Below are 17831 nucleotides of genomic sequence, written 5' to 3' on the forward strand. Positions count from 1 at the left end.
CGCAGCTCCACGGCACCCGAGGGGACGAAACCAGCACGCCTCTGCCCGCCCCGGGACGATCTGCTCCCCCAGCCACGCGTACCCAAGAGGCACCATTGGATCTCAGGCCTTCCCCTCGCAGCGCTGCGAGGAAGCAAGAGAAGCTGCTACACAGCGCAAAATAAGCCGAAGCGCAATCGCAGCGCGGCGCAGAGCTGCCTGTGACTTTTGGAAAATAACAGAAGTGCCGGCAGCGGGAGGAGGGCAAGCGGAAGATTCTGCTCTAGAAGATCTCAGGCCACGCACTGATTCTTACTTTGAAAAATTCCTTGTCAGCAGCTTAGAGAGCACAAAAATAGCCTGGTGCAGATTAACTTCATTGGAATTACTGTTTCATTAATGGCGCCAGTGAGCATTTACTGACATGCATTCGGCAACGAGAGGAGCTTTTTCCAGCCCAAAGTTGAGTTATTTTGCTGTGGCTCTGAGCGCTCATTAAAAATTAGTAGCAGTTTTTCTAGCAAGGAGGAGCAGATATCCTGAGGAGGGAAGCAGAAATCTGTCCTCCAAACATGGATGACGGCACCTGAGCATCCCACTGCTCCCCCAGAGACGAAAGCATTTTTGGGTGCCACCGTTACCCCCAGTGCTCTCGGACGCAGCATTTCTGAAGGCGTCAGCACTGCCTTGTCGGGGTACTCCATGTTTGCTGTCTTACGGGACTGCGCAGCCGTAAAGAACAACCAGGATTTTATTGATTTGAAAATACATTAACCATAGAGAATAGAGCTTTAATTTTTCTTTCTGAACAACAATAAGGAACAGTTTACATAAAAAACCGAAAGCATGGATAAAATAATATAAAACAGATATTATACCACAGTGTGGAATTCAAATAATCTAAGAACGTTAGCAGCACTTCTACAAATATATTAAAAGCTATAGTGCTCGTTAAGCTCAGATAGAGCAACTCCCAGAGACCAAAATGGCATCCAACATATAAAAGCAGCAATTCCGTGTAGGGCAACATAAAAGTCTAATGCCAGTACATCAGATACATTCATAACCCTGCTGTTGAGAGGTGATCCCTTGTGCCACAGAGCTTGGGATGGTACCTGTCATCTCCACGATGGTTGCAGCAGGGTGACAGCCCAGCGTCACCCGCTCACCCTGCCAAGCTCTCCAGAACACACCTTAGCACTGGGGAGGTGACAATCATGTGTCTAAGGTTACATCCGACTTGGATTTTCCACAGAAGTTTTTGTTAATTCTGTTCGCGAAAAACAGCTTTCGCCTTCCCTGGCTCCTGGGAATTACTCTCCAAGAAGAGACTGAATTTCGGAGAATTTAAGTAGATCTTCTTATGTAGTCACGAAAATGAAATTGTTAGTACCTCAGTATGCAGTATTAGGATTTTCAATTCTTTATCTTCCTTAGCAGTGAAGCCACACTGATTCTTAAAACTTCCACGTACTTTTTGAGATCTTGTGCATAGTCTAAATTTTAGCATTGATTTATTTAAAAAAAAAGATAAATGGTGCTTTTTATCCCTCACAAAGAATTTGATGAAAAGCGGCCTTCCTCCTAGCCATCTCCCGCTTCAGCAGCACGCAGTGCCCGTCCCCTGCCGCCTGCCGAGCTCCTCGGAGGCTCTCGCCAGCGCCGAGGGCACGGGCGACGGCTGCTCTTGCTGGGCAGAGGAAAGCGGGGGCTTTCTGCGGGAGACCCGAGAGACTCGGCGGACCCGTCCGGTGGGGCAGAGGCCGGGACACAACCCGCCTGCTCCGGGCACGGCTGCGCCTGCAGGACTGGCCCCCGGCGCAGGCAGAGCCGATGGGGCCACAGACCCTTCGTGTGCCAGCGGCTCGGGAGCGATCGCACCGGGCCGTGGACCGGAGGCCGTCACCTGCTGCTCCGTCTGCGGGCTCCCTGCTCCGTCTCCGTGTGCAAAACCAATTTAAAAAAGGAAGTTATTAAACTACCGAATGAGAATTTAAGGTTGAATATGCTTATCGCTAATCTAAAATTAGACACATATTAAAAGACTGCTATGGCTATTCCAACAACGTACATTCTCCAGGAAATTCAGGATTCGGACAAAGTTTAGAAGAAATCCAAGCACTCTAAGCTGTAGAAACGCACGGCTATGGCACCAAACAGCCTTAACTTTGCCCCACGCTGCCACTGTAAAACATAAACGCGGTGAGTGTGACTGGGGACCACAAAGACCTCAGGTGCCTTAATCAGTGGTATATGTTTACTTCAGGGCAGGCAACAAGGGTAGTGACCTTGAGTGGAGATCATTGAAGTGCCTGAAATAGCAGGCAACAGTAAGCAGCATTTTATCTACTTCAGGGTATCTGAAAACTTTTTTAAGAATTTCTTAAAACTGGTTCTGGTGAGAGTTACAACCCTTCCGTATTGCTAGAATATTGTCACTTCATCTGCCAGTTGTGCTCTTTCACTATCAGTTTGTGCTCACGCGATAGTAAAATGCAGAAAATGTGCCCAGAACTGCTCGGTGCTACTGGAAATTCCCAAACGGAGTGAAAGATATTTGACAGATGTTTTGATGAAATGACAATCATTTTGGCCCCACTGATGAACAGGCTCAAAGGCTACCACTACCTGAACAGCAATGCCACAGTAGAGAGCAGCAATTTAGGCTAGTATAAGGTATTTTTAAAAGCAAACTTACACGATGAGAATCCTGAAACTGGTCCCATACCTATTTTGAGGACTGGGTGCCACAGTGGCTCCCAGTGCAGAGAATTAGCCAGCTACTCAAAGTAAATGGGGAAAGAAAGGAAAACTAGCCAGCCAGATTAAAAGAAGTAAACAAATAAATAAATAAAGAATAAGAAGAATCTCATCCCATAGATTGCTCTTCACCACCACAAGGCTTGTGTCTCCAAGGTGGGATTTAGGGATGGGCTCAGCTTGCCCATGATGGGTTCCCAGCAGAACTGCGGTTCCTAGCTGCCACATCAAGAATAGTCACTTCTCTTGACCCGTTTTTTACTTAGCCGTGACAATGGTTGCCGATATCTGCATTTCTACTGCTGGCTCTAGTTACAATAAAAGGTATGTTTGGATACCTTAGGGGATGTTCAAAATGCAAGAGGCTGGATGAGAGCAGAACAGGGTGGCAGCAAGAAGTTCCCATGCAAAAAAACTCTCTCAATCTTCATGAAAAATGTTAATAGCAAAGCAATTCAGAGACTCAACACAGTAAGAGAAAAACTCCTATAAAAATCTCACATTTAGGAACAAAGGCAACTTCTAAAGTGTCTACATGAGTAACACTAAAAGAGATGGGTACCAAGAGTTATTTGGTAGGTTGCATCAGCAGAAAGCTCAAATGCAGAAAGAGAATCCATTAGTGACTCCCTCAGGAGAACACAGGGCCAGGACACAAACACTCACTGTATTTAAACACACCGAGATTACCTGCGAGCTGAGCAGCTCTAACAAAAGATAAAGCGAAAACCCCACACCTCTGGGGATGCTCAGGGCGGGTGCAATGCGAGCTGAACAGCTCAGCCCCTGGAGCCCGTCCTTCAGCCAAGCTCAGCTCTGGAGCGACCCGGAGCGGAGAACACGGGCTGGGGGCAAGTGGGATGCAAAGCTCGCTGCGCCCGGCGGGAAGCACGCAGCGGTCTCGAGTCAGAAGGCACAGCAGCTCGAGTCCCTGGTCCCGCAGCGTGAACAGCAGCAGGCTAAAGATAGTCCCCGGCTCGCAGGGCCATTGCACGGGGTGGATTTCAGCTGCACGGAGCTGCTGGGACGAGACATTCCTCTCCCCCAAGGAGCCAGACAAGATGACTGTATATGGGCAAGCATTCCCCTGCGACGGGCTTCTCCCTCCGCGGTAAACAGGCGATGCTCCGGCTGCAGGGCCGGGAGAGATGCGTGCTGCCCTGCAGGGCCACGAGGATTCGCGCTGTTGGAAACCTCAGGGCGATCTGGCAGAGGGGCAGAGCCAGGCAGGAGAGGCTGAGGCAGGGGAAGGCCTACGAACAGCTGGACAACAAAAACCTTTCCTTAAATTTTAGTAGCTTTTACCCCTCGAACAGATCTTCTGCCCCAGACTCCTGGTTGTCTTCCCCTGGGTCTCCACAAGCACACAAACCTGCCGGCCAGGGGCCAGCACGGAGCACAGCTCCCACCCGCTGCGACTCTGACAAGATGCTCAAACCCGGGACCACGCGTGGGGCTGCGGAAGGCAGAGCACAGGGACTGTCACAGCCTATTTCTGACCTCGGCAGCAGGGCGAGGGTCTGGCAGGGCGGGCAGCGGGGGAACGGCCTCCTGCTGCCGTACCAGGACAACTCTCACAGTACAGGGACAGTGACAGATTGCCACATCATGGAATAGGTGCTATAGAAACAACACGGTTCCTAGAAGCAAAAGATTTCTTCTCCCCCCTCAAAAAAATAACCCACTTAATTCACATATTTTCTCTCTATACTATATATATATTATATATAGACACAATTTTCTGGTAAACATTTACAAGATATTGTAAAGAACATTGAAAAGATATATCTCCATTTGCATAACGATGCACACTCACATACTTCAGTATACAAGGACACACAGTAATGTACAATCAATAAATAAATACTTTTTTCCCCAGAAGTTATTCAAAAAACACTGCTATTGAGCGGCCCAAAGACACTCTCAGTTAATACAGACAGCAAATATTGTGCAGAATTTCTTGGCTGTTTTTGTCTAAAAAACCAAGAAAAGGAAAACAGAAGCTTGAAAGATAAAGTGTCAGCGACGTTGCTTGATAAGACCGTGTTTAAGTTGATCTATGGGTTCTTGTCCCTCAGAAAGGGGAGGACAGGTCCCTTCCCCTTCGGAGAAGGTGAGCCCTGACCTGTCCTAGGACCTAGAGGGAACAGGAACAGCCTGGTAGGGAGGGCACGAGATTCCCGCTCTGCTTTGTAGAAAGAGAAAAGATTCACACGTGAACGGCCAGATTTGAAGCTCAAATACCTTTGTTTCCTGTGCTACTACAGACCAAGCACTCTTTGGAGATTTAGTGCAGAAAATTGCTTCAAAGAATTTCCTAGATTGTTGGTACACCTTTGCTTGTTGGGATTATGAGAAATGACAGGCTCCCCATTACGCTCACTCCCTGCTGCAGTCCTCTTCCCCAAAGGGTTCAGCACCTACTACAGTTCCCGGGTTTTTCTAGCTGCAGCCTGTGTCCCAGCTGCAGAAAGACTAGCTGATTTGCTCAGAAACGGCAAATCGCTTCACCACACTGCAGAGCTTCTCTGAAGCAGCAGTTTTCTCTCCGGCAGATTTACATCTGTCGTCTTTTCTCCAAGCAACATCTGACACACGCCACAAGTAAATACAAAACACAGTCAGCACAGACAGATGTTCCACAGAAGGGAAGGGCCCCTCTTCCCTTCTGGTGAGCAGCACCCCAACAGCAAGGGAAGAGCAGGGCCTTACCTTGCAGAGGGGAGGAGGAGAGCGCACACACATCGCACATTGCATGGAGGGGGAACACAAATTTTTGCAGCAAAATTTGAGAGAAAGTACCCTTCAGAGAGCTACCACCCAGCGTCTTCCCTGCTGCTGGAAGCGCACATTCATGGCAGCCTTCTGTGGCCATGACAAAGCCCTCCCTGGCTGAACTAGACCTACCAACAACCTACACCTCTCCTTTTCCTTTATTGTTTTTACCTGAGTTGAAAAATGAATCCAAACCCTCCGTAGCGCAGCCTTAGCATGACACAGCAGCTCAGCTCTCACGCCGGCAGCGCTGGAGAGGCACTTCATGCAGTGTGCTCCAGGGGCTGCGGCGCTGGAGAGCCACTGCAGGAAAAGTGGCCGCAGAAGTGCATCTTCCGAAAGCAAAGACCACTCAGGGACCTCGGGCTATTTTCCTCTTCACAGGCATGTGCAAGAAGCCCACCAAGACCTAACTGGAGACTTTCAGTGGACTTAGGGGGCTTTGCAGCCAGCCCCAGAAGCACACAGAAAACCTGCAGGCACCAAGGCGATTGCTTGCACTGTCTAGCCTTGAGCAGCTGGTCTCTTAATTAAGACAGGAGGAGACGGGCACCTTCAGAGGGAAAGTCAGGACAGTCACCGAAGTCGGGAGCTCTGACCGGCCTTCCGAGGAGCTCTCCCCTAACGGGGGTTGCGAAGGAATGACAGGGAGACCAGACTCCTAACACAAGCAGCTAGAGTAAGGCAGGTATGAAAACCTCAAGTCTAGAATTCCCAGAGGAGGTTAGGACCAGATTTTCTAGCGTTCAGAGAGCGTTACAGAGGCTGGATTTTAAAAGAAAAACCCAATGCTGAATTTGGAGCTCTTCTGAAAATCCATCCAAAGCTGGATGCTTGTGTGCTCAGATATTGTAGTAACAAACAACGTAAAAATCCCAGGGAGAGAACAGAGCCCTAAAAAAATACGAAAGGGGATGCTATGCATCAAGGGACAAGATCAAAAGAATAGGAATTTCTGTGATCAAAGTCCCTCTCTGTTACCAGCAGAACCTCATGATGTTAGTAAGAAACTGAGTCCTGGCAGCAGCCCTGTCTTGCCCAGGCTTGCAGGGCTGGCTGGCTTCCCCGTGCCACAGGGTAACGGCTGTCCAAGGAAGCAGCTTTATTTCCTTGCAACAAAGACTGGCGAGCCCCAGTCGGCCCCGAGGGGGGCTGGCAGCTCTGCCCTCCCAGACCCCGAGCTCTGAGCTGGGATGCTGGCAACTGCCTCGGTAGTTGTGGTAGTAACCACACGTGCTGCCCTTCTGCTGCAGCAAGGCAAGGAAGTGACTGCCTGGGTCCTGCTTCCAAAGCAAGTCCTTAGCGATAAAATGCAATTGTACAGATCTTTGGTTAAGTCACTGAAGAAGGCTGCGAAGATCTGAGCCGGGGCCCCTGGACCTAACACTGAACACAGCACTCGGAGAGCTAAGGGTACTTCCAGTTTAGACAGCAGCATGTGTCCAACTACCTTACTTCCACAGGTGTGGCACTTCGAGAAAAAGGAGAAGGGAGGAAGCATTGAAGGAGAGTCCCGGATCTTTGTCCGGATGCCTCGTCTTCCCCGTGTCCTTCATTTGTTCTCAATCAGAGTCTGGACTTTATAGACAAGGTCCCGAGCCAGCTTCAGGATCTGCTTGGTGTTGTGCCGCTCAGCCATTTCTGGAACACAGACAGAAGGAACCCCCAAAGAGGCTAGACCCGAGCAGCCCGGCACCTCCAGGGGTCCCCCAGCCTCACAGCTCTTGCTCCTCAGCCGAGCCCCAGGCGGGAGCTGAAGCTGTGAATCCCTGCCCCAGTCCCCGAGCACCGTCCCTCGCAGACGCCTGACTGCAGAGCCGTCACCAGCTCATCTCGGGCTGACTGCAGCCAGCAGGAAGCACAGCCTACGCTCACAGCTCCCTTCAAGCACGGCAAGGTGGGCTGTTGCCAGGGATGGCAGTGGCTTCCCCCAGGCACCACCAGACCCCCTCAGAGCCTGACTGTTCAGGGGCAAGGGGTCTCTTTACCATCGCCTCCCAAGTATCAGCATCGCACAACCATACACTGCTGTTTTAAACATTTACCCAGATGTAAGTGTCTATAGTCAGACAGACATGTGCTGCCTACATCTGAGCGGCTGCCCTAAGTTCAGCCCAACAGAACACAAGCCGTACCGTTGAAAAACTTGATGATGTCTGTAAAATCCATGTTGTTCTCCAAGATTATGTCCCGGTACATCTCCACCAAAGCCAGGGCTATGAAGAGCACATAGTGTGCAGAGGAAACGTGTGCCGCTGCCCAGATGGTCTCCCAGACGGCGAACACATCATCATACACCAGCTCTGTTAACAGAGGAAAAAGCCCAGCAGTTACTACACCAGCCACGGGTTTACAATCATCCTGACTCACGGAGTTCACAGCAGCACTGGGAAGACACGCTGGGTGGTTTCTTCCCACAAGAACCTGTTCCAGTTGGAAGCAATAAGTCAGTCATCTGTAGAGACAAATATTCTGGCCTGCAGCAGGTGGCACAGGCTTCAGGACGCAAACCCGGTGGAGGCTCACCAGCAGCTCTGGAACAACAGGTTCTGTATCTAGACAGAAAAGTCAGCCGCAAATCTACCAGGGAAAAGCAAAACAGGAACATATGGTAAAAAGTTAAGTTCAGACAACTGAAGTGGCAGAGTGTGTTGAGACGTGTGGAAGCTGGCAGACCTTGCCTTTCCTCCCCATTTGCTGGTCTTAGCTGCCTCCCTCCCAGCACACACCTCTCTTGAAGTCCAGGAGAAACCACCGGTAGCAGAAGTAGAAATGAGTGTAATCGCCATTCTGGTGCATCAGCTCGAAGAGCTCAGAGTCCAGAATCTGCCAAGAAAAGCAAAAGGAAACTCATCAGTGCACACCGAAGGCACCAGCCATTCCTCTGCCTGCCTTCCTCCATTCCTACTGCTCTCCTACCGCACCATCTTCCACCGGCTTCTCCCTCCTTCGCAATCCTGGCACGTGTCACTCCCAGGCTCTTTTTACAGCCCCCTGCTCTCCCTCCTGCCACTGAAAGCTCCTCTCAGCCCCTCCGAGACCCCCGCCCCAAGAACAGCTTTCCCCCTCCGCTTTGAGAGGCTGCCGACCCTGCGCCAGGACCCCCCTACCTGGATCAGAGATCTCATGTTGGCAAAGTGGGTGTCCATGGCTCCCCCGTGGGGGAAGTTCTGATTCATCCTCTTCATAAGCTCGGTGAAACAGCTGAAAGCCAGAGCCTCTGCGCAGGGAAGAGAGACAGTCGCTGCTCTGCTGCACGGACACCGCTGCATCTGCAGCCGCATCGCCACACCCCGCCATCCACCCGCAGCAGCAATGTCCCCCCACGCCCCACACACACACAGCCAGGGCTGCGCAGCAGGGACTGGCCTCGGAAACACACCTCACCCTGCAAAGGTACGCGCTGTCCGTTGGGCTCCCGGGAGTCAGGCAGCATCAAGGACAAATGGGATCCTGCCACCAGCTGCTCCGCACCTCCAAGCACGGGACACTCCTACTACAAAGGGCCACCACCAGCCCGGCAGATCCCCCCACGCGCTCCCAACACAGGTATGGGGCCAGTGGAGCAGAGCCACCCACTCACCGTCATCCAGGATGACCAGGAGGGGGGCTAGCAGGTCACACATCCCCTGCACGTAGCCAATCTCAATGTGCTGCCAGATGTAGCTGTGTGAGAGAGCAGGAAAGGTGGCCCGTGAGCCCTTCCCGTGCCACACGAGTGCCACAACCTGCCACCTCGCTTGCCTGCGCCCTGCCTCCGTTCCTGGGACGCTGGCGTTCCCTACGTGCTGCCACCAACGCCCAGCAGCAGGCAGGGCAAATCAGACCCGTTTATTCTGTTACGCCTGTGCTCCGTTCCTCTACAGCCGGCCTGTAAATGATTAAGTTTCCCGTGGTGACTTTCAGGTAAGCCATGCACGGGCACAGCCCGGGATCAACACCCCGCGATGGCCATGGCCGTGGCCATGGTGCAGTGTTGATCCAGGGCTGTGCCACGGCCATTGCATGGAAATCAGTGCAGGGAAAAGTGAAATCAAAAAGCACAGCAAGGTGGAGTGGTTGGTCAAAGGGCCGAGACTGACAGAGTTGTTAATTTATCTCTCATTCTCACCCTTCTCCCTCGATTCATCCTCTTGCACGATATTGCCTGCTTTGCTTCCCCGCACCCAGCGTCCCAGGAAGCAACCAGCCCTGCAGAGATATCTTCCCATATTTGGTAGCAAGTCAAAATGTGTTCAGAAAGGATTCAGATCCACTGCTGGCACAAGGAAACAATCTTTTCCATCCTGCCCGTTAGTTTTCCAAAATCTGCTGTATTGTAGGTCTAATCTCAGCAGAGATCTCCAACTCTGGCTGTCAGATAAAGTGACAGCTCTAATGAAATAGCAGCTTCTCCTCATATTTGCAAGATGAGTAACAATATTTTAGCCTTCGCTGCCCCTGAAGCAGCCGCAGCTGCTGAGCTGGAGCTGGTTTGAGTCGGTGAATGTCACACCTCTTAGTCACGGGGACTAAGCAAAGAGAATCAGAAACGCACCCAGGTATTGCCGTCTCCTGGGTTCTTGGGTAGGCACTAACCCTTGGTCGCTTCAGGCACTTCCTCATTAGCACTACAGCTCTGCAGGCTGATCCTCATTACAACATTTTCCAGGCATATTCCAGAGAGCAGCGGGCTGCGCTGGGTTGACAGCGCGAGGCAGCACGCATGGGCAGCCCCAGGGGCCCTCTGCTTTGGCCAGCAACCCCGACACACGGCAGTCACGGGGCAGAGCCGCGCAAGCGGGACGGCTGGACTCCGCGGTCTGGTAACCGTGAGGTCCTCGGAGCTGTGGCTCCCGGAGGAGATGACGAGGGGATTTGGGGGAGGAAGCCAAGGAGGCAAAACTCAGTAACCAGAACAGAGTTTGAGGCTCCAGCCTCAGGGTGAATTCAGGGAGACCAGCCAGCAGTGTCAGGAGCCCGCTCCTGTCGCAGGGAGGGCTGGCAGGCCCCCCCTCCCCAACCCCGCAGCTCCCACCTGCACATGATGTTGCGGAGTTTCTCCAGGTTGGCAGGGGTGAAGTACCAGTAGTTGCGGTCACACCGCTGCACGTCCTTCTCAATGCGGTGCAGGTTCACCGTGTACATGTCCAGTAGCTCTGGCTGCCCAAAACAAAAGCAAAGTTGATTTGTTTTCAAATAACAACCAAAAAAAAATTGTAAGGGCAACGGAGCGACAGGGCAGAGTTTGGGTGGGAGGTGGAGAGCCCCTGTACACACAACTGCAGGACTAGCACAGGGCAAATGCAGGTAAATAGTGGGACACCCAGGAAGAAACCCACTCAGTGAACAAGTCCATACTTACAGAGTAGGTGACACCCGTCGAGGAGACAGCAGATGTTTCACTGGTGGCCAGATCCCCTACAGCCAGAGAATCCAGCTGCGGGTACAAACTCTCCATCTCCGGCTCCTCGGAGAGGTTATCTTCACTCTCCACCAAGCTTTGCTTTTCAGCTTCGCTGTCTGCCCAGCTCTCTACCACAGTCAGGGCCACAGCGTGACGATCGCGCAGGACCCCTGCCGAGCTCTCAGCCACGGGAACAAAGTCCACGTTTACACCGGTGGGAAATTCACCTTCCAGGCTGTCTTGGCCCTGCAGCTTCTCCTCCTGCTGGGCACCATCCCGGTCCTGTGGGCCTGGCACGTCAGACCCACCGGCCTTTCCCTGAGAGCTGGCCGAGGATTTGTTGGTTTCCAGGGCACTGTCCTCATTGCTGAAGCTGCGCTCCGAGAATCCCGATGCGATGGAGAAGTTCTGGGAAGAGGGGTGGCCAGAATCAGGGGAACACGTGCCATTGGGAACCGTCCCATTGGGCATCTTGCTTTGTTTGCCATCTTCCAGTTGAGCTTCTGCTTCGGTCTGTTCCACTTCGTCAACAGATTCAAACACCTGCAAAGCACGAGCAGAGAGCCACAGGAGAGCGAGCCAACCCCCTGCATTCAGCAAACTGTTGGGAACACAGGCGTTATATCCCCAAGAGCTGCATTCAGCAGTTACACTGTGTTTGTGTTCCCAGCGGTGAGGAGGGAGGAAGATCCGCTCTCTACGTGCAGGGCTCCTACAAGCAACCAGCGGAAGAAAGCTCAGAGGACTTGAGGGCATTTTAACTTGCTAGTGCTGTGCCTGGCTGTGGCTCCACGTCTTCACTATAGTGAGAGACAACTTCAGCCCGAGCATCTAGCGCTCTGTCCCATTTTAACCAGACTCCTGGAGGAATTTCTGGGCACAGTCCTCAGCCTTTAGGTTGCCCTGCCTGGACTTGGCAGGTCAGTGCTTGGGCATTTGCACAACTTGGAGCCCACAGTCCCTGCTCCAAAGGACTACGCTTTACTCAGCGTAATGTATTGGGCAGAACGTCATTTAAACAGGTTGGTTAAACCCATGGCTACTAACATACGGAGCAGCCAAGGCTCCTCAAGTGTGAAGGCCACATAGGAGTTGGTCCTTCGAGCCTGGGCAGAGCAGGCTGGTGAATATTAAACACCGTCAAGCAGTGCGTAGTGGCTCCAGAGGCAGGTTTGCGAGTCATTTACCTCCTGCAGCTACCGCTTCTGTTTGCCAGAAATCACTAGGGTTATCGACTAGCCATCAGCCCAGGCCGGGGCAGAGAGACGTGTGCTGTTGGGTGTCCGAACAAGCAAGAGGGGACACAGCGCTGCCGCTCACCTGCGTGCTGGAGCTGGAGTCGCTCTGCAGCCGGGCATGATTCTGTAGGCCAGAGCTGCAGCTCTGCGAAGACTGCAAGAGAGAGGGAAAAGGCCAGTGAAAAGGCAAAGAGCATGGTGGGGGAGGCTTAAGCCATGCTATCAGAGGTGGGCACATCTGCATGTAAAGAACACACAGAAAATGCATCCAATAAATTCTCGTATTTGACCGTGAAAGACGTTCACGTCACATCAACTCTGCCGTGCAGATTTGTCACACGGCGCAGCACCTTGCCTCAGCCCGCCACTGCCATTTACTGCTGGAGAAGATGACAAAAAACAAAATCCCAGGCCAACCCCGTTGTTCAAGCACTGTATGTTTGCGTCTGGAAGGAACTGCTTTCTTCTGGCCTTCAGAGAGGTCACGCTGTCTCCCTGGAGTGCAAATTTCTACAAATCTCTGTCCTAATTTGGCAGCAATGTGGCTCACTCCATCTTAGTTTACATAAACGATGAAGTCACAGGCTATAAAACAATCCCTCCAAGCATATTAATGTTTTTTCCTTTTCTTAAAGGACAAATATTGGTGTTTCAAGCCAAACTCAGTCGAGGCAGCCCCTCTAAAAGTCAACAGCACCCTTTTCTGGCTTCCAGCTGAAGCACAGAAGGAAGCACTGGGCTTTGCAGTGAGCAGTTCAGCGCCCTGCCTCGTGGATTCCCTCTGAGCCACAGCCTTCACTTAAGAGCGAGTCCTCCCTGTTACCTGAGCCGCCCCTGTGCCAGGCTTATCGTAGCGCAGGAGCCCGCGGCTGCTCACGCTGCACGCAAGTTGGGATGTACGGAGCATTGCAATGACCTCAGACACAAACAATAGGGTTTTAAGAAAACACTTAATGGCAGCAGAACGGCAGCAGGAGTTGTCCCCACCCTAGTATTGTGGGTGTTTGCTGGGCAGGGCTCTGATGGAGAGAGGAAGGGCGACAGTTTTCCTCCATTTCCATGGGAGCATTTTATAACAGGAAATTTCACGTTAAGATGGGAAAAGGGCGAACCCTTGCATGTATTAACTCTGCCAGCTCCCCTCCCAGGGCGCGTTCCCAGAACAGGCAGACATGGATAAAAAAAAAGGACCACAGCGGAGATGCTGTGGGGATGGGAATGACTGACAGGGCTTCAGCAACGCCGGCCATGCAGCCCACCTCTGCTCATCCCCTGCGAGAGCTGCGTCATCAGCGCCTGCACACAGACCCTGGTTTGGACTTGCCTTCCCTGCACCTCTCCCTCCCCGTACACACACGTAGCCCGCGTGGTGGGGGCTGAGCTCATCTCTTTCCAAAAGCATCACTCAAACTCCCCAGAGGGAACCAAGTGAAGTCTCCAGCGCTGCACCTACCGGGCCCTTTTCGGCTTGGCCTCCATTTGCCTCCGGTGCAGCGGCACAAGGTCAGATAACCCAGCACCGCTTGCTCTGCCGTGCCGGCTGTTCTCCTCCAAGAGCAAAACCCACGGGGAAACACTCCCTGGACTCTGTTCCCAGGACTGCCTTTCCTTTAACGGGCTTTTCCCTCCACAGCCTTTGGTTTGGGCTGTGGATCTAACTCCTCACTGCACTGCTACAAGCCAGTCCCACGGAGCCGGGTGCCGGTGCCCACCTCTGTCCCACGATGGCACCGAGGCTGCCGCGAGCCCCGCAGGCTCCGTCAGGGCCAGTCCTAGAGCCACCCCGCTCCTCCTGCCCCCAGGCAGCGGCTCTCTGCTGAGCAGCTGGTGGGAGGAGGGAGTCAAGAAGCCCACGGACCGCTTTCACAGTCCCTCAGTGCCAGAAACATGGTCTTCCTCCCTCCCCCTAATTCAACACTGACTTCCATGGAGCTAATCCTGATGTGCACCAGGAGTGCAAACCGGGTAACGGATCTCTCTTCTTCTCCAGAAATACCCCCAAGGAACGTTTCACAGGACTGGTGAGAGTGTCTGGATTCGGACACGCGGCCCCACAAACAAGTTCTGGGCTCCTGGCTGCCCTCTGCCAGGACCCCCTGCCCTCTCCCTGCTGCCCCTGGCTTTCAGGTCCTCTGTGCCCAGCACCCCCACCCAGGGTCACGGACGCAGAGCAGTGCTGCTGTGGACACTGCGGCTGCAAGAACCAAAGCAAATTGTTAGACCTCCGATACGTCACTCAGGCTGCAGCCCAAAACCTCTCGGTCAGTGCAGTACCCCGGAGTGTGGGAACTGGGGTCATACCGCAGGAGATGCCCACTCCTGCTGCGGAACAGGGAGAGCAGATGAAAGAGAACAGGTAAGAAAGCTCCAACTCTAGCTTGCACGGATTACAGTGAGCAACGAGGCGCAGAGGCAGGCAGAGGTCAGGGAAGGAGGGTGAGCAAGAACTGTGTCTCTGTCCCTCCCTTTAGCACAGGCCAACAGGGAGCCTGGGTGGGCACAGCCCTCCCCAAGCCCCCGCACCGCACCTCGTTGCTGATGGTCGAGTCCCTGTGCATCATCCTCTGAATGTGGGAGTCCAGACTGGCCCCGGAGGAGCACTTGGCCAGAGCTGCTGCGTGCGACTCCTTCTCCCGCTGCCGGACAATGGCCTCGCAGCCCAGCCACTCCGCCATGGTGTGCTCGTAGCAGGCGCGGATCTGGTCGTCAGCCTGCAGCGTTTAGAGAGAGGGTCTTTGAACGGATGCCCCTGGAACAGCCCAGGGGCCAGTGCCTCCTCCGTCCCCCAAAGAGCCCTGCACAGACAAGGTAAGCGCAGGCTTGCATTCACTATGGCTAGATGAGACAGTCACCCATCTCCAGCACCGTGACGCCAGAGCCTGACCCACAAAACCTCGCAAAAATTAGGATGGCAAAATGACCATCCACCTCCTTCCTGGCTTGCAGAGGCGTGCAGGGCGCTGAACATCAGCAGCCGGCAGCTGCATAGGGGGGCGTCGAGCTCGGTCCTATCAATTCTTGCTTATCTGAGTCTTTCTCCCACCTCCTATCTACAGCTGCCATACAAAGGGGACACAACGGTGGGACACAAGGTGGACTCTGGCGTATGGACGCTTCAAGCTGTGAAATATCCAGGGCACACCAATGCAATACAGCAGGCTGCTGGGCTGGCAGCACACCCATACCAACCTCTTTCCTTTCTGCCTCCGTCATCCCAAACTGATAATGGCCCAAAAGGAAGGGCCAGACAGCCTTCCTGATCTCGTGCTGGATCCCGCCATAGTAGATCAGCCGCAGCAGCTCCTGGTCCTCGTAACTCTGTGGGAAGAGCTCTGAGTCAGTGCACAGCCCATCAGCCGGCAGATGCAAGGGCAACCCCAGCCCAGCCATGCCGCCTTTCAGCACCCAGAGTGCTGCCCAGACGCTGACCACCCGCAAACTCACTGCCCATTCATTGCAGATGCTCTCTCAGATCTCCACTTGGGCTTAAGCACAGCCAGAGGCCCCTGCAGATGGACATTTTGGGAAACACTGGCTCACCACAGCCAGAAAGTGGCCCAAAGTCACATCAGGACTGTGGCACTGGTCACAGGTCCCCAGCTATCCAGCTGTAACAGAATGCTGGGACCCCCCTCAAGACCACAGTACGCAGGGTGACAGACGCTGCTGCAGACAGGCTCTGCACAGAAGCGTGCTAAGGAGAGCAGCCTTCCTTCCCCGGCTTCCACGTGTCAAGGATTAGGAGCCCCCGGCTCTGGGCAGCCTGGGGCAGGCTGTATGACTTCTCTTCTCAGGGAACGTCTCAATTTGCTTTACCTCGTCATGCTACGACCACTTAAGTGACGCTGCTCTGACACCCCAAGCCCACCACAACTGGCATGTCCCAAGAGCGTTGGCCCTACCGTGCTGTCCTGCAGGTATCTCTGCCATATGTCCACAGTCAGTCCCGAGCTGGCGTTGCAGGGCACATCAGGAGACACAATGTTGTGGTTAACCAGTGCAGATAGGTGGGTTCGCACCGTGGAGAGGTGTCTGCAATAGGCCAGCCCTGCATCAGGCAGAAGCAAACATTCAGCCAGGGAACTCAGGGAGCCATAAGGCTGACGTGCAGGAGAAGGCTCTGACGAATCTGGTCCCTGAAGGAGACCCTCTGAAGCCACATCCAGCCTAAGCAGCAAAGCAGGAGTCTACTGGGACAGGTCAGCATCTCATCGTCTTGTACCACCAGCACTGCTGCTCGCTGGGCTGAAGTCCGAGGATCAGAGTTCAGATGTTTGCTCCCAATCCTGAGCATGTGTACATAGGGCCCTGCATGCAACTGGTCCCAGTACCCTTGGCCACTGCCCTGCTGCCTCAGCACCACTCCTAGCCCGGAGCCCAGGACCTTAACCCTTGCCCATCACACACCTCAAGGCATCATGGATGTGACAAGTACTCACAGCCGTAGAAGGCCCGGGAGAGGATTTGGTACTTCATATTGTCACACAGGAGCTTCAGCGGAGCTCTGCCAATAAAAACATATTGGATGTGAGGAGAGGAAATGCTTCCATGCATTCCCTCACCCCCTGCTTTGATCTGACTGTTCCAGCTTTGCCTTCAGAGGTGCACCACAGGACCTCTGCTCGGCTTGGGAGCAGCAACTCTTGCTGCCAGGACATGGCCACAGAGCAGCTGAGACATCCCAGATGAGGGGACAAGCCTTGCTTCAGCCTGGACATGGCCCGCTGGCCCCTGCAAATGGTCCCTGGACAACTGTGCCAAGGTGAGGCTGGAGACACCACTTGCACCATAATTGCTCTAGTTCAGCCATCCAGCTGGGCCTTCACCTGCAACCCCTGTTTTATTTTACCGGTATTTCTCAAAGCAAGCAGCACCAGAGCCATCATACCTTTCGTGGCTGCAGCCGTTGGACGGCCCACCGTCAGAGGAGCCACTCTGAGAGCAGGAGGAGCAGGAGGACTTGCGGGTGCTGGGCTGCCACATGGGAGGCAGGCCAGCAGCCGGCGTGTCCATCAGGTCCTGGGGCACTGCAAGAGGGCAGAGAGAGGAGCATCAGCATCATCATTGGCACTGCCCCGGGGGTCAACAGAGAGGAGAGTTTTGATTAGCAAATGCAGCATCCCACACTCTTCCCAAGGAGACTCCAGCAACCAGGTAGGACCCACACCAGGCGATCACAGCACCAGCACTGGTGAGCTCAGGAGAAAGGAAAGGAAACAAAGAGCATTGATGAGAGAGAGCAAGATTAACTGCTAATTAACTACAGTGCCTTCAGCAAGGTAATCTTAAACTGCTGAGTGCCGACCAAAGCAGAAAACAAACACCCAACCCAGAGAGACTCGAGACAAGGGGCTGCAACAGACTGTCACACAGATGAGAAAAACCATGGCTGAAATCAACCACTGCCCCAGGAAGAGTGGATCACTGGAAGAGAAAAGCCCCCGTATCTCAAACACTAGGATCCCATCCAAGATTCAGGGAAAGACAGGAGCATCCAAATCACAAGACAAGAGATAAAGACTTTGAGGTTGAGAGGGACAGCAGGAGCAAGCAGCTCTTCGTGTTGTCACTTGCTACATCCCTGCTTAAACTCAGAAGTGCTATTGCAATGGCCTCGGATCCTGCTCAGGTATCGCCCTGCAAACCGAACAGGCGCAGAGCCGGTGCAAGGGGAGCGTGCAGCCCCGAGAGCC

General features: G+C 53.5%; 1 protein-coding gene across 1 annotated transcript in view; it reads right to left on the bottom strand.

Annotated features, from left to right (window-relative positions):
• Window positions 1-716: 716 nt before the first annotated feature.
• Window positions 717-17831, bottom strand: part of SGSM1 (small G protein signaling modulator 1) — a 52969-nt gene continuing 35854 nt past the window's right edge. The window contains exons 16-28 of the mRNA XM_075168164.1: window positions 17027-17165; window positions 16578-16642; window positions 16041-16186; window positions 15328-15456; window positions 14667-14849; window positions 12221-12292; window positions 10859-11443; window positions 10532-10656; window positions 9098-9180; window positions 8625-8734; window positions 8244-8340; window positions 7650-7817; window positions 717-7155 (exon numbers count right to left, since the gene is read on the bottom strand). Coding sequence (XP_075024265.1) covers window positions 7067-7155; window positions 7650-7817; window positions 8244-8340; window positions 8625-8734; window positions 9098-9180; window positions 10532-10656; window positions 10859-11443; window positions 12221-12292; window positions 14667-14849; window positions 15328-15456; window positions 16041-16186; window positions 16578-16642; window positions 17027-17165 — 1991 coding nt within the window. The 3' untranslated portion in view covers window positions 717-7066. The remainder of the gene's footprint in view (window positions 7156-7649; window positions 7818-8243; window positions 8341-8624; window positions 8735-9097; window positions 9181-10531; window positions 10657-10858; window positions 11444-12220; window positions 12293-14666; window positions 14850-15327; window positions 15457-16040; window positions 16187-16577; window positions 16643-17026; window positions 17166-17831) is intronic.

The sequence above is a fragment of the Calonectris borealis genome, chromosome 18 (assembly GCF_964195595.1).
Source record: "Calonectris borealis chromosome 18, bCalBor7.hap1.2, whole genome shotgun sequence".
Taxonomy (NCBI): domain Eukaryota; kingdom Metazoa; phylum Chordata; class Aves; order Procellariiformes; family Procellariidae; genus Calonectris; species Calonectris borealis.